Consider the following 14,221-nt stretch of genomic DNA (forward strand, 5'->3'; position numbering starts at 1 on the left):
TCAGGGTGACTAACATGATCACCGAGGCCACGTGAACAGTCCTGGCGAACTGCCAGGCTCCTGGTTGGTGATGTGTGCATCATGCTACCGAGTTCACGTTCTCCTGGCATACTTTCTTCGTTCTACATTTTTCAGGGCAAGGTCTAAAAAAATCAGACATTATCTTATTTCTCTTCCCATACCTACTGCAAAGGCAGCCGACAGGTTTGATGGCACTCAAGTAAGTTCTTTCAAACCTAATTCGGTTGAGTATGTTATATACTAGCGCTGCAAGTATTTAACAAATCCTGTGAAGAGAATCCTGATCCTTCTAGGCTTTTCTTCCAGTATCTAGACCTTCTACTAACAATGTCTACATTAAATTACTTTTTTTCGTCTGCTTCAAACTTGCACTAATAGAAATCCTTCTAAAGAAAGTCAGCCTGAATTCTGGTGTTTCAAAAATCTATAGACTGGAGCATCATCTCTCATTTCATGGGTTACCCGGATGGTAATGATGATCTTGTCTTACCACGAAGCCTGTCATCAGTCGCACTCACACGGATTCAGCCTTTTTGAATGCATCTGACCATGGGGATGTCTCATTACTCTCTTCTAGACTTGTCTGCGACAATCGATGTCATCGACCATTGATATTATGCTAATGACTTTCATCGACTTTGGAAGAAAGTCACAACCATTGTGCTCAGTAGGTTTGAATCATCCCTTTCCGAATGTACACAGTCAGTAGCTCTTGATTCACAGCAACAGGAAAGTGTTCCTTCGCTGTTCTGTCTTGCCCTTCATTGACTTACTCGGGACACGTGACTGGCTTCCATCAGGGCACCCATACAATGTAAAGTGACTCCCTTTTTTCCGTGAATGAACTGTTGCAGTTTTTCTGTTATATCTACTCTTATTCGCCACTATAAATCATCAAGGTGCTGATATCTCAGGACGCGACGCCTTGTGCGCGATAACCTGTAGCTAAACCTATACGCAATATAAGAATTATTTTTTTAAGCATCCAGGAATCTATCATCGCAGCCTATAGTCGCCATTCTTTGTTTAACGCTGAAATATTTGAATGAAGTGATGTTTATCAATCTGCGTGTGCACAAGAAAATAATATACAGAATATCAAAGTATCCCTGCTAGACAACAAGCCTTTTTAATATATTTTATTCGTGTTTAAGCTGCTTAAGGGGGGATTCGCCCCCCTAAATCACCACATCCCCTTTATATTTGTACTCTCGCTCCCTCTCTCTCTCTCTCACTCACTCACACACACAGAGTCTGTCAATCTTTCCTTAACGCCAGAAAATATTTGTTCTACAGAAAGAAAACATGTTTATCATCTGTAGATGTCCTGTCCATGTGCATGGAACAAGATAAATTAGTGGGATCCCTTTGGTAAAAATGTTAGTTTTCGTAATATTTCTCCTCTTTTCTCGTTTCGTTGGCTTTTTGGTAGGGAGGTAATTACATCCCAGGATGATCTCTCCTGACCCGGACCCAGACGTAAAGGTTAAGGCAGCACAAAGCCCAGAGGATAATCAGATCACAAGTAACTATATGTCGCCTTACCCTCTGGCTTTCCTGCCAGACAAAACAGAAGGTCACTAATAGAGACTGACAGCAAAAACCCTAAATACTCTTCTAACAGGCTTTGAGGTCGCCAAGGAAACAGTCCAAGGCGTTGGAGGCTGTTAGAGGGCAAAGGTCGGCAAAAATCTTTTGGTGGACAATTTCTGCCACACACATATTGTTTTCATTGGTTGTACGTCCTTCTCTACCTTAAACAATCCTGTGTCCCATTTTATTTTCGAAAAGGTTTCCATGGATGAAATTATTAATAAAAAGCTTGTAGAGAATATTTGTGAAAGGCAGAGTTAACGATAGTCTGCTTTTTTGGACACAAATAAGGATTTCCCTCATTTTGTTTTCATCAAAGTTTCATTAATCCTAGCGCTGGTTCGCCCTCACAAAGTACACAAGTGCTGAGATTAACAAACTGCAAATAAGTTATCTCAGTTTTATTTTTACCTTTTTCATGTTGATCTCATATTTAGAACCCTGTGTGGTGGGAGGGAGCTGCTAGGGGAAGGACTAGAGTCCAGTCACCAGACACTGAAACTGCCTCCCTCTCACGTTCAACATAGATTCAGGAGGAAGGGGAACTACTCTGTTCAGTTACTCATATTTCTCTTTCACTTGTATTCTCCCTTAGATGTTTCAGCGAAACCATTCGTGGTGATCGCCTAGTGCCAGCCTGACTCCCATCAGACCTTTCGTGAGAATTTTACGTTTTAATGATCGGGAAAACAAGCTAAATCATTTGAAGGTATCTTTAAATTTTGAAATGCCGGTCCCAGACAAACTGTATATTTTTAAGACAAGGATACGACATCGACATATAAATATAAAAACTCCATTTGATTTTCATATATAAGCAAACTGTCCTGGTACCGTAAAGCTTTACTCCTGTTTCAGGTCGTTCCACAAAGTTAATGCACAGACACGTCCACAAGGAAAGAAAGAAAGAAAGAAAGAAAGAAAGAAAGAAAGAAACAAACAAACAAAACAAACACACACACACACACACGGCAGACATAAACACACTCTTGCCTCTTCCACTCCGTCCTACCTAAACAAACCCCGGATGCTCCTCCATGAATATCCATTATGGGCGACAGTGGACTGTATATGAGGTAACGTGTGACTGGTGAGGCTTCCTTATATAACAGAGACACTGATATATTTTGCAATATATATCGACTTTTATTAAATGTTAGTATCCTAATAATTGTACTATCCCAACACTCCAACATTGTCATACTCTCATAGATGACTCGTCGTCGATGAAGACGTTGACGAGGCTAGGCAACCCAAGTCAACCAGTTTTTATTTTAAGTTCGTTCAGTCTTCAGCCCATCACCGGATGTCAGAAGCGCCTGAGGCAGGTCTTGGTGAGGTCGTCTCAAGTGCTTCCTTCCGACTGACCCTCTTTGTTATTTTAGTCATTCCCATGCACTTACTCAAATATTCATCATTCAGTTGATTGACATATGACTTCTGGTTGTGAGAAAAGGAAATTATTTCCTATATGTCGAAACCACGGGAGGGTTGTTGTGCTAACCACTAATTAGTTCAGATGAAAAAAGGTGGTAATTTTTCAAAAAACGTGTAACTGGGAAGGGAGATTTGAGATGCAGCTGGTTCAAACTGACAAAGTCAGATTGTTATGAGGCTGAAAGACACTAGGAAAGCTAGTAATTCCACCGAGTGATTTGCACACAGGGTACAGCAGTTTAGGCTTCTACACACACAAAAAAACAATTTTTTATTGTTTCAAAGAAGTTTCTTATACAGATACGAGCTTTACAAACACACTTCACTTGGATTAATTAGCTTAGTTCATGCAGTGGTTGTGCATTGACTGTTGCCTGATAAAACTTTTGTTTTCCTGGCTCATATATGCATGGCTTTTACATGTTTGTTTGGTAAATAAAAAGAGATATCTGGTAATTGGAAACAAGGGTGAGGGTCAAATAGTGGCATGGCATAGCCTTCAAATGAAATATTCTGTAATCGAAAACACTGTCTCTATGAAATCTCTTTGCTTTAGCCACTACTTTTCCCTGTTCTCTCTTTTCTTTCTTTCCTTCTCTCTCTCTCTCTGTGCGCACACACATCCATCATTTACTATTTTGTTGTGGTGGATGCAGTGAGTTGTGGTAGGTCGTGTGTTGTTTCTTGTAAGAAAGGTGTTTTGTGTTTGACGTCCTGTGTGCGTCATTTGTTCCACGTCATTTGGAGAGGTAAAAAGACGTCATACATCAGAGAAAACCAATTGCTCTAAAAATGGCCGAGTGAGCTGGAAAACACAACAGTCTTCTCCGCCATCTTCTTTATTACTCTCTCAGTGACATTCCTGTGAACTTGTGTCTCTTTGATTCTATTCACCTACAAATCTCTTCATCCTCATCTACATCTGACGGGGGATCTTAGAGCGTTGTGTGTGTGTAATACGTCGTGCGTGTGCAAGGTAAGTGTACGTTCGTCAAGTTACAATAAATAGACGCGTTTTCAGCCGACTATTATTGTCATCAATACCTTAATACAATTCTAGGTTTAACAGGTGTGTTAAAGTGCTTTGCTCTCGTACCACTTCCCACCATTGATATAGTATATTCGGTTACCTATAATAGGAGGTTTGCATTGCAGAACTGTATTCACAACCTCATTTTCAAAATTTTATGTTAGTATTATTACGCAGTTAACACAATCCCAAAAGTGTCCAGGCTACGAAGGCTTGTTACATTTGGTGATGCTGCTTACTGAAGGAATCTCCAAGATTCAGACAATACTGTAGTTGACACGTGCCGTTACACGTGACTGCGTCCACTTACGTGACAGAAAAGATATTAAAAGGCAATGTCATTAATATACTAAAAATCTTATAAAAAGTATATAGCTAATAAACAATGCATCAGAGTCAAATAACAAATGGGGCGTGATTTCACATACCTGTTATGCCAAGATAGCATCAAAATAACAAAAGAATCTAATCTGCAGCACAGAATGTATTATATACAATACTTGGCGACGCCTATTTTCCTGTCATAAGATTGATGCTTTATTGTACGAAATTGTTAGGTAGGCTTAGCACAGCAAGTCATGTCACTGAACTAACTTCTACGCCGTCTTTGCCAAAAATACAAGCATCAGCTCATCAACTCCTATACTTACCATCTTATACTATTTCATACCATCTCATACTCATATGAAAATTTGCTTCATCTATCAGCAAAATTCCGAAAAAATGCCGGAGGTCTTCACTGGATCGTTACGCTTTCATTTCTGTGTTTCTCTCAGAAATACCCAAAATGCTTAAAATATATTGCTTTGTTTCTCAAGTGTCCCGTCGATCCCTCATGTTTATTTTAGAAATATCCACCGCAAGGAGAAGTGGGTAAAAGAGCAGTACCAGGACTGACGTCCCGGAGGTTTGCACACTTGCCGGTTCAGTACCCGTGTCGCGCACATTCCCAGTAGTCACTCTCACCTCTAGTTTCTCGAAGAACAAATCATCTAAGCTCTTTTTAAAATATTCTGTAAAGATGGATCATTTCCACTACGAAGGACCTAGTTTGCCAAGCATCAAATTTATTGAAATTCATAAAAAATGTTAAACTTTTCTCAACCTTTTGAGAGCTAAGGTATTTTATAAGTTCCCACAATTTAGAAGGTTACTGTTACAATCTTGCACTTGACGCGAATATTACTTACCTGAGTATTTCTAAGTTGAAAGAAGTGAATTCAAACTACGTGAAGGCGGTTCTCTTTAGGCCTTACAGAAGTTAAGTCATTGAAAAAAAAAATGTGGCAGTACCTGACAGTATGTTTACATTAGGACTTCACATTAACAACTTAAATTTACAACGTATAGGTTAAGTTAGCACAAAACTGGCTCCTTAAAAAATATATTCACAGCTCGGTCTCATTCAGTTTACATTTGTTTTTAATATTAACCACGTTCAACGTCTACATATGTCTTTGAGTTCAAAGCAATAAGTAAATTACCTGCCAAGCAAACTGTTAAAAATAAATATTTCTCTTTCGCCACGATAACAATATCCGCAATTCGTACAAACAATTTTAAAGCAGAGGTCAACAAGGAGTCAGGAGTCACGTGCAATCGCTTAGTTTGACTCAGAACGTAAGGAAGTGATACACTGGCAAACCTTGGTGTGTTCAAGTATATTATACGTGTGTGTATATATATATAAATTTCTCTGAAAATTAACTTTGATTAATTTTTATACGCAATACCAGATAGACCTGTCACAAATATCGTCTTACCTTCCCGAAGTTATAGGAAATACACATGAACCTCTTTGTTGGCTGTTTTCACAATTCTAGCTTTTGACATCTGACCATTGTAAAACATTTTATCAGGATAGTGTTCTGGGTGTGAACATGCGTTCAGATGTCCAGGTGTGCGTGCTATGCGGTAATACTCTTCGACCTGCAGGAAAGAAGGTTCCGATACAATCTCGCGAGACGGGTGGCAGACTGATCGCGCAGCCACACCCGAATCTTGCCGAGCGCCTTCATCTCCTGCCTAAAGCGCGATGAGCGAGAGTAGTAGACGACTATGTTGAGCGAGCTGTCGACGTAGGTGACGTAAAATGCGATGCTGGTGATAGTTAGATACATATACGAATACCGCCCAGAGGCAGAGAACTCGGGCACGCACAAACGAGCGACGGTCAAGACCGACATTGGGATCATGCAGACGATGTACACGCACGACACCAGCACCAGCATGGAGGTCAATGCCACCTGGTGCTCCTGACGCTGGATGCTGGAGGAGCTGGCCTGCCTCCTCCACAACATGGCGGCCCTCAGCCTGTACACCGTGATCAGGGTCGCGACACATACGCCCATCATGGTGGCCAAGGGCGTGACGATCATGAAAAAGACATCTGCGATCGCGTTGAACAGAGTCTTGTGGCTCAGCCACATCGAGGTCGGGACAAGCCCCCACTGAACCTCACCTGTCACGTTGTTCAAGAACATCACAGGTCGATTCTGGAAAAAATTGATGCTGAAGCCGAGTAAGGACGATGCAAAGAGGATGACTAACACCAGCGCCACCGTGCGGGTCCTGACGAGACTGTTGGCGCGCAAGGGAAGAACCACACACAGGCAGCGCTCCACGGCCACCAAGAGGCTGACGCTGCCGGACAGCGTGCGGAACGTGTGCATGACGCCCACGCTGGGCATCAGCAACCGGAAGTACAGCTCCTCCCCGCGGGTCTTGTCCGCCAGCTCCACGAAGGCCGCGAAGCTCAGCGGCAGGGAGGTGATGACGTAGCACAGGTCAGCCAGGGAGCGAGTGAACAGGCAAAGGTTCATACGATCTCGCAGCCCCTGGCGCATGAACACCAGGCAGCACAGACAGTTGGCCGGAAGTCCGGCGCAGGCTACCAGCGGCTTGCACACACAGTTGAGGACGGACAGCGTCCAGCGATACGCCTCTGGAGACAGGTCAGCAAGTGCACCTGGTGTGTCGTCAAAGCCTGTCAAACTACTCATAGCGTACAGGCTAACTAACACTAATGACAATTGAATAAGTCATATTATGTCATTCAGTTTAGATGGCGACGAACACTATTGTTTTAAAATAATAATTCAAATAAAGTTGGGCTTCTCACAACATCGCTGAAAGATCTCTGAACGCTCATCGTCTTTAGGTTTTCCCTGTAATTTCACCTGAAAAAAAAAACGGAAGGAGAGACATCAGTCTAGCGAAATTCAAAAATGTAGGAAAGTTTTCAATTTTTAAAATAAAAATTGTGCGCAGGGTTTATTAAAATGACAAGCTACCTCAACTGCCTATGGTTTCAGGTATATAAAATAAACCTGATGATTACTTATCAGCGTGATAAGGTCACCATGCCTCTAATCCCTTAAGACACTAACCCACTAACACCCAGACACAGGCACACAGAATACATCCATTGGATATATTGCTGAAACTTGGTTTCCAGGAAGGGCTAAGGGGTTTTTGAACATGGTGGATTAAGAATGCACTTGAACTGAGTGCAGAGAGTGATTTAAGTCTCCCATGTTTAGGATAATATAGCCCTCCGTTCCCCCACAAGCTGATAAAGAAACGAACTGAGTGAGTGAGGACAGTGCTTATCAGTGTTTGTGAGCACCCAGCTAGGATTCTCTGCTATTCAGGTCGTTGTTTGAAAACCTCCAAATGCCTTCAGAGTTTTACACACCAACAAAGTCTAGCCAGTGGAGGTGCAGGTGAATCACCAATCGTAGTTTAACAGTTTAATGTTCAAAAAGAGCTTTGATGGTCCCAGGAGTCTCACTGCAAGTTGTGGCAGGTATGTCCATCCGAAGTTTCTTTCTTTTTTTTTTTTTTTTTTTGCTGATAGCATCTAATGATGGATAGAATCACAATCAAAAGCAATAGTAGGAAAAGCTACTTTTATTAAAGCTGTCATAGTGCAAGTAAGATTACAATAATTTAACGCGGGGTCAACTATTTTTCTAGTCTAGGTCACAGCCTGCACTGAGAGCTGCCTGTACATAACATTTATTCGCACTCTAGTAAGATTCTATTATTTAGCATTTAATGTAATAATATCAAAACAGATTGGCCTAGTGAAAGTTTCGATCAACCGTTCCGACAAAGAACTGTACATCCTGAAATAAAGAATTTAGCAGCAGCGGTTCGATTGTCTGTGTGAACAACATCAGTGTCTACTGAAAGATTCGGTTTCCTGTCCCGCTAAATCCTCCCTTAGAAATCCATACAACCTCTTCTTCTTTCTAATTTCCTCCAAACTTCCAGAGCTTGCAAGACGCGGAATGTTGTTATTGATTACACAAAGTTGTTGTTCACAATCTATGATGGAATGTGGAAGTTCGTTTTCTTCAGGTTTCTGGCACCACACAGAAAACCGTTTGTCTGTCCTTCAGCAACCAGTTGTCATCGCAATGCGAAACTCTCTGAATATTATTTTCTTACCTTTCTGAATAAGACACTTAAAAATTCCAGTAATGGCTTTGACTTTCATGTTTTTCGTACTCAGAAATTGCCCTTGATCCCGGTCTTAATTGTTATTAGCTTTCAAGGTGTGTTTCTACACCTCGCGGCTGTCGGCAACCTAGACCCTCAGGCTCTCACTGCTTGACTTGATGGACATCAACAATCCTGTTCATCGACATGCTACGAATGTATGTTGCCATGACAGTCGAATGAGGTGCATAATTTATAGTTGTGTTCGGAAGATTCGTGACAGTCAAGAATTTTTTTTTAAATCGACCTCTCAGCAGCTTACACTTTGCTTTTTTGTCTTTAGAACGTGTTTAGAACGTATTTCTGCAACGGATATTTGACAGAAAATCAGTAGTTATCAAATATATATATCCCAGAGAAACTTCCTTCGCTCTTGTAATTAGCTTCGTTTTAAAATGAATATCATCCACAGCATTTTCCAACAAGTTTCGGACAGATTATCTGACATTTTGTGACATCACGTGCTTAAAAATAATTTTGCGTAAATCGTACTTTACTTACAACTAATATAAAATGATCCTTCGTAAATCGTAAATTCTGAATAATTAATGCACAAAATGAAATTAGATGATATTCGATATTAATATATCTTCATTTCTTTTAATATATCTTCGTTTTTTTAAAGCTCTGTCGCCTCTTTATCCTAGCTTTATCCAATGCTATTGCTTGAACTTTTTTATTGTAGATGGCGCGCGGAAGCCAGTGAAACCCCAGAGTAAAAATTAGACCCTCGATCTTGTCCACATGTGACCAGCTCAGTCACGTGGTCGGCGTGTCAGGTCGCCTCCTCAGCTTTGTATTCTCTGTTTATGAGACACATTGCAGAGGGGGGCGCACTTGACTAATTGTCCTATTGGACTTAATTATGTGTGTGTCCTCTGTAGAAACATTTTTAATGAATGCTCTTAACTCCACCCCTTCCTCTCCCTCCACACACACAGTATGTTTCTGTAAATACACATCCGTCAACATCACTGAAACTTTGTCTGCACTTGCTCAGTAGAAGGTGCAGCTAGCGTCTGATTAATGAGATTGTCTCTGAGTTTGTTGACAGCGGAGGGAGGGAAGACAACATTAGCCGCGAATGTAGGTCAGTGTTGTGACGTCAGCTTGCAAATGGCGAGAAGTTTCGTCTCACTTCATATTGTGGGACAGTAGGTGCAGTCGACGCCTCGCAAGTATCACTCACGGCTCCCAGGTCAGCCTGACAACAACACTCGACGTTTGAAAACACTTCTCCTCGGTCAGCATGTCGACACGTCAGCACTCAGCAGTCTAACGCCAGCCTCACGCCAACTCATGTCGTCCAGGATGCGACAAAGACATCAAAGGTACTGAGTGTTCGGTATCTTGGGTCACAGTACACGTGAGGTCACGAGGTAGCCTGAGGTCACACGAACAAATGCTGTGTCTAATCGTGACCGTGAGACTGTGACTATCTCCGCCATTGTTTGTAGTGTCGAGGGTGCTGAAACTCGATCTGCACCAGGGCGCCAAGAGAGGAACATTTGATTTTTTTGTCTCAGTACAATCCACTTTATGATTGTAGAATGCATTCTATACCTCTTCAATCCATTTTATAATTATAGATTGCATTTTATAGCTATACAAACATGCTATAGAATGTATTGTATGACTAGAGAGAGAAAAAAGGTAAAACCAATTATTTCATTTTTTTCATTATTTTTAAAAGTTGCTGTCACGGACCAGTCTATTAGGAACAGGAGGTTGTTGCCCCTGTCTATTGTTTTCTTAAAGATTATTGCCCTTACCTTACAGATATGAGTGTGTTGGTTGCGTCGCGGTTTCACGTCAGAACCCGACGTCATTTCATGACGTTATTTTAGTTTGGACGAGAGTGAAAATTATTTGGAAGAGAGCAGACGGCTGTGAGCAGGGAAGAGAGGCGGACAGAAAGTGTGTGTGGTGTTGGTTTCGGATATTGTGTGGGTCGATCCCTGCGGATATATGTGTGGTACCAGCTTTGGGTCATGTGTTGACCCCCCAAGAGTTTATTTGTGGTGCCAGCTTTGGGTCATGTGTTGACCCCCCAAGAGTTTATTTGTGGTGCCAGCCTTGGATCATGTGTTGATCCCCAGGAATATATTTGTGGTGCCAGCTTTGGATCATGTGTTGACTCCAGCAACTATATTCTGAGTCGTCTGTTAGGTGTCTGCTGAGTCAGCACCTATTATTAGTAAGCTGCGGAACGTGTATGTGATTTCCTCTGAACGTTTGTGTGTGTGGATATTAGTCAAGTGTGGGCAAGACTGCACCACTGTTGGACAGAGAGGATTTTACGCAGACGTTACAATTGTGGATGTGAGTAACTAAGACTCTAATGAATTATTCAGAAACAAACGACAGTTCGTAGTATATTGAAATGGACATGTGTATGTCGTCTTGGTGACATGAAGAGAACAATTGGAGCAGCCTGTGCGCTGTAGTATTTCCGGAATTGAAAGATATTTGACGTATATCTTATAATTTAGAAGCGAACTGAAAGACTCAGACATTTCTATATCTTTAGTTAATGTTGATTGTTATAAAGTTTTTGTTGCCTACGACAAATCTAAGTGTTTTGTGAGTGAAAGAAAGAACACGCAAGGGGACGCGTGCGTGTTGTGAGAGAAAGTGAGATTCAAAAAGAGCGTCTCTGACAGTTGCTATCCAATTCATTTTATTATATAATTAAATTCTTTATAAATTCATTCTAACTATACAATTTAATTTTATACAGGATATACAGTAATATATATATCTCTAGAGAAAGAACAGTATAAAAATTCTCCTCCTGCCATCCCATACTCTGAGCACGTGATCCAGCTTAAATAATAGTAAATCCCGTTTCGCTGGCTCAGTTTAAACTGTTTCGATATTACGTGTTCTCTATTTGACTTTAAATTGTCTGATGTAGCTATCAGACTGGCAGGGAGCGGCGATGGCAAGTTAATCGCGTTTTCTTCCGGGTCCTCTTGAGAGATAACACATCTCTTGACAGACGATTTATCAAATCGCAGGACAGACGACCAAAGTAACATCGACGTGTGCAGGTGTCAGAAAGGTCTTTTGTCTCTTGTGTACTTCAGACTACTAGCGGGTTTTCGGGTATAGTAATTTTAATTTTACCTCCAAAACATCATTGAAAAGCTAAATTGTTGCTACTTTGAAATCACTAGGCACACAGTTGATAATAAGCTACCGCCTACACAAAGTTGTTTGCAGTCACCAGAGACTGTTGTTATCATGACCACAGGAAGAACTACATTTACATGAGGGTCACAGAAGTGTTTGTAGTCGAGCCTAGGTTGTGGCTGTCCCAGATTTCCTAAAGCAAAATGGATATTTTTGGTCATTAATCTATGACAAAGTATTTTGTTATTGACTTGTTCATCTCTCTCCCTTACACTCTCACACACACAAAGCTTACACAAGAATCGGTGTTCTTACGATAATCTGTGCTTACGAAAAATTTCATGTTACTAATAATTCGTGTAGTTTGCGAAGATGATTCATGTTATCAATCATTTGCATGCGTATTGTAGTTTGCCTCCAAATACTTCTAAAGTACTCTTTATTTAGTAATTTCTATGAGGAAATGTGTTGACTTCAATTGACGGCGTGATTAACCGCTAATTGCTCAGCTGTGCAATGTCCTGTTCAAATCACTTCCTACTTTTGTGGCAGCTTCGCTCATTGGACAAGTAGTGAGGGGTACATCTGAACATGATGTTCAGAGGCCAAGAAAAACAGCGAGAGATTAAGATGTCCATCCACCACAGCGTTGGATCTTACCTGCGACGACTTACACCTGGGTGTTCATGACTGGTCTTCCATCAGAGTTGAAGAAGGGCTGATGGTGTACAACGTGGGCGACAGACTCCACCAACCTTGACCTACCGTCGTGCGCATTCGTGGGTCAGCTGTTCAGAGGACTGTGTTCACATTCGGTCAGCCACACAGATGTGAAAGTTGAAGGACTTTGAGATTGTTTGATGCTGCACGTACTTGATGACAATGAGTGTCGGATCCTTCGGCGCGAGCGTTCTGTGGTATGTGCGTGTCCTGGGAGTCATACTCCTGTGTCGTCACCAGTTGCATGTGTCGAGCGAGTGTTTGATGAACGCGTCCACCTCGCTCACCTCGAAGAATTCGAGTGATTTTCTGATTGCAAACGCGTCAGTCCCTCTTAGGGATCTGCTGCAGCAGCTGGTCCACTCAGTAACAAGTGGAGGCAAGCTAGTGGACCAAGTGCATCTGGACCTATCGCGAAAAGGCATAAAAGACTGCGACCTGCCCCTAGTTGCAAATATCACAAATATCGTAGTGTTGGACATGTCTGATAATGAGCTAGAGAACTTGACAGAGAATGTTCTGTCCAACTTCCCAAATGTCTGGCATGTGAACTTAGCTTTCAACACTATATCTGATATTTCTGATAAGTCTTTGCCATATAGTGTGAAGCTGCTAAACATTTCAGGAAACAGACTTCGTCGTCTTGAGCGAGGAATGTTTCACAACTCCTTACGGAACCTCACAGCGTCTCGAAACCGTATTTTTGAACTTCTGCCCGGGTCTCTTCCTACAGCACTAACAGATCTGGATTTATCATTTAATGAAATCCGCATTCTGCTGAATGGGGTGTTCGCGAATCTCTACGCCTTAAGATCGCTTAATCTGTCTCACAATCAACTTGCAGTCATCCAGCCGCACGCCTTCCATTGGGGGATGACTTTGAGAACTGCTGACCTGTCTTACAACTCGCTGACGTCATACGAACCGTGGCCGTACCTGTTCACTTACGATCGAAATGTTATAAGGGTGGATCTCCGGTACAACAACATCTCACGCTTTACGAACGACATGAACATGACGGTGATCATGGAGAATAAGTACACGAGGGTGGATCTGCGTCACAACGCCTTGCGAAGTGTGACGTTGCAGGATCTGAGCATCTACTTCAACGGACAGCTGCCCAATGACTTCCAGGTGGAGAACTTGGAGCTGGACATAGAGGAGAACCCCTGGGTGTGCGACTGTTCACTTTACGGATTGGTCTCACTGTACAGCACGAGCTTTATGCGAATTCTTTCGCGTGTGAACTCTCTACTCACGTGCCAGAATCCTCCTACACTTCGCGGCAAAACGTTTGGCTTTCTGATAGACAATCCAGACTCGCTGACGTGTCACTTGACACACGAGTGTCCTCCAGGCTGCTCGTGCCAGGACAGACCTCATCGAGGCTACGTGGAAGTGTACTGCGATCGCAATCAGCAAGTTTATGCTCACCTGCCCGCAGCCTTGCCCTCTGACCGACTCCTGTTTCTTAACCTCTCCGGTCACCAGCTTCAAGCTCTCGACCCAACCGTCCCGTACGTATCCCGTTGTATGGATTGGACGTCAGCCGGAACCACTTGCAGGAAGTGACGTCAGAGTTCCTGGACCAGGCCCGTGATCTCGTTGTGCTGGACGTCGGGCACAACCAACTAACCTCACTTCCTCCGCAGGTGCGCAAGCTCTTGCTGCAACACCTGCATGTGGCAGGAAACCCCCTGCAATGCTCCTGTAGCTTCGTTTGGTTCGGGGAGTGGCTTCGTTCGTGGGCCGCCAACGTCTCCACCACAACGACTAACT

The 14,221-nt window shown here is 42.5% G+C and overlaps 2 protein-coding genes across 6 annotated transcripts; one reads left to right on the forward strand and one right to left on the reverse strand.

The window, feature by feature from the left end:
• Nucleotides 1-5,945: 5,945 nt before the first annotated feature.
• On the reverse strand, nt 5,946-7,083 carry LOC112564127. The gene has a single exon (XM_025238731.1). It carries the CDS (start codon nt 7,081-7,083, stop codon nt 5,989-5,991), a length of 1,095 nt encoding a protein of 364 aa, XP_025094516.1. The 3' UTR covers nt 5,946-5,988.
• A 611-nt stretch (nt 7,084-7,694) lies between these two features.
• LOC112564499 (protein toll-like) lies at nt 7,695-14,165 on the forward strand. Of its 5 annotated transcripts, none has more exons than XM_025239354.1 (2): nt 7,695-7,889; nt 12,275-14,165. In XM_025239354.1, exon 2 carries the CDS (start codon nt 12,599-12,601, stop codon nt 14,012-14,014), a length of 1,416 nt encoding a protein of 471 aa, XP_025095139.1. In that variant the 5' UTR covers nt 7,695-7,889; nt 12,275-12,598; the 3' UTR covers nt 14,015-14,165. The 5 variants fall into 5 exon arrangements, with proteins under 5 accessions (XP_025095139.1, XP_025095135.1, XP_025095136.1 ...); XM_025239350.1 differs by lacking the exon at nt 7,695-7,889 and adding an exon at nt 9,605-11,695; XM_025239351.1 differs by lacking the exon at nt 7,695-7,889 and adding an exon at nt 9,605-11,640.
• The last annotated feature ends 56 nt before the right edge of the window (nt 14,166-14,221 follow it).

Source organism: Pomacea canaliculata, linkage group LG5, assembly GCF_003073045.1.
Source record: "Pomacea canaliculata isolate SZHN2017 linkage group LG5, ASM307304v1, whole genome shotgun sequence".
NCBI classification, from domain to species: domain Eukaryota; kingdom Metazoa; phylum Mollusca; class Gastropoda; order Architaenioglossa; family Ampullariidae; genus Pomacea; species Pomacea canaliculata.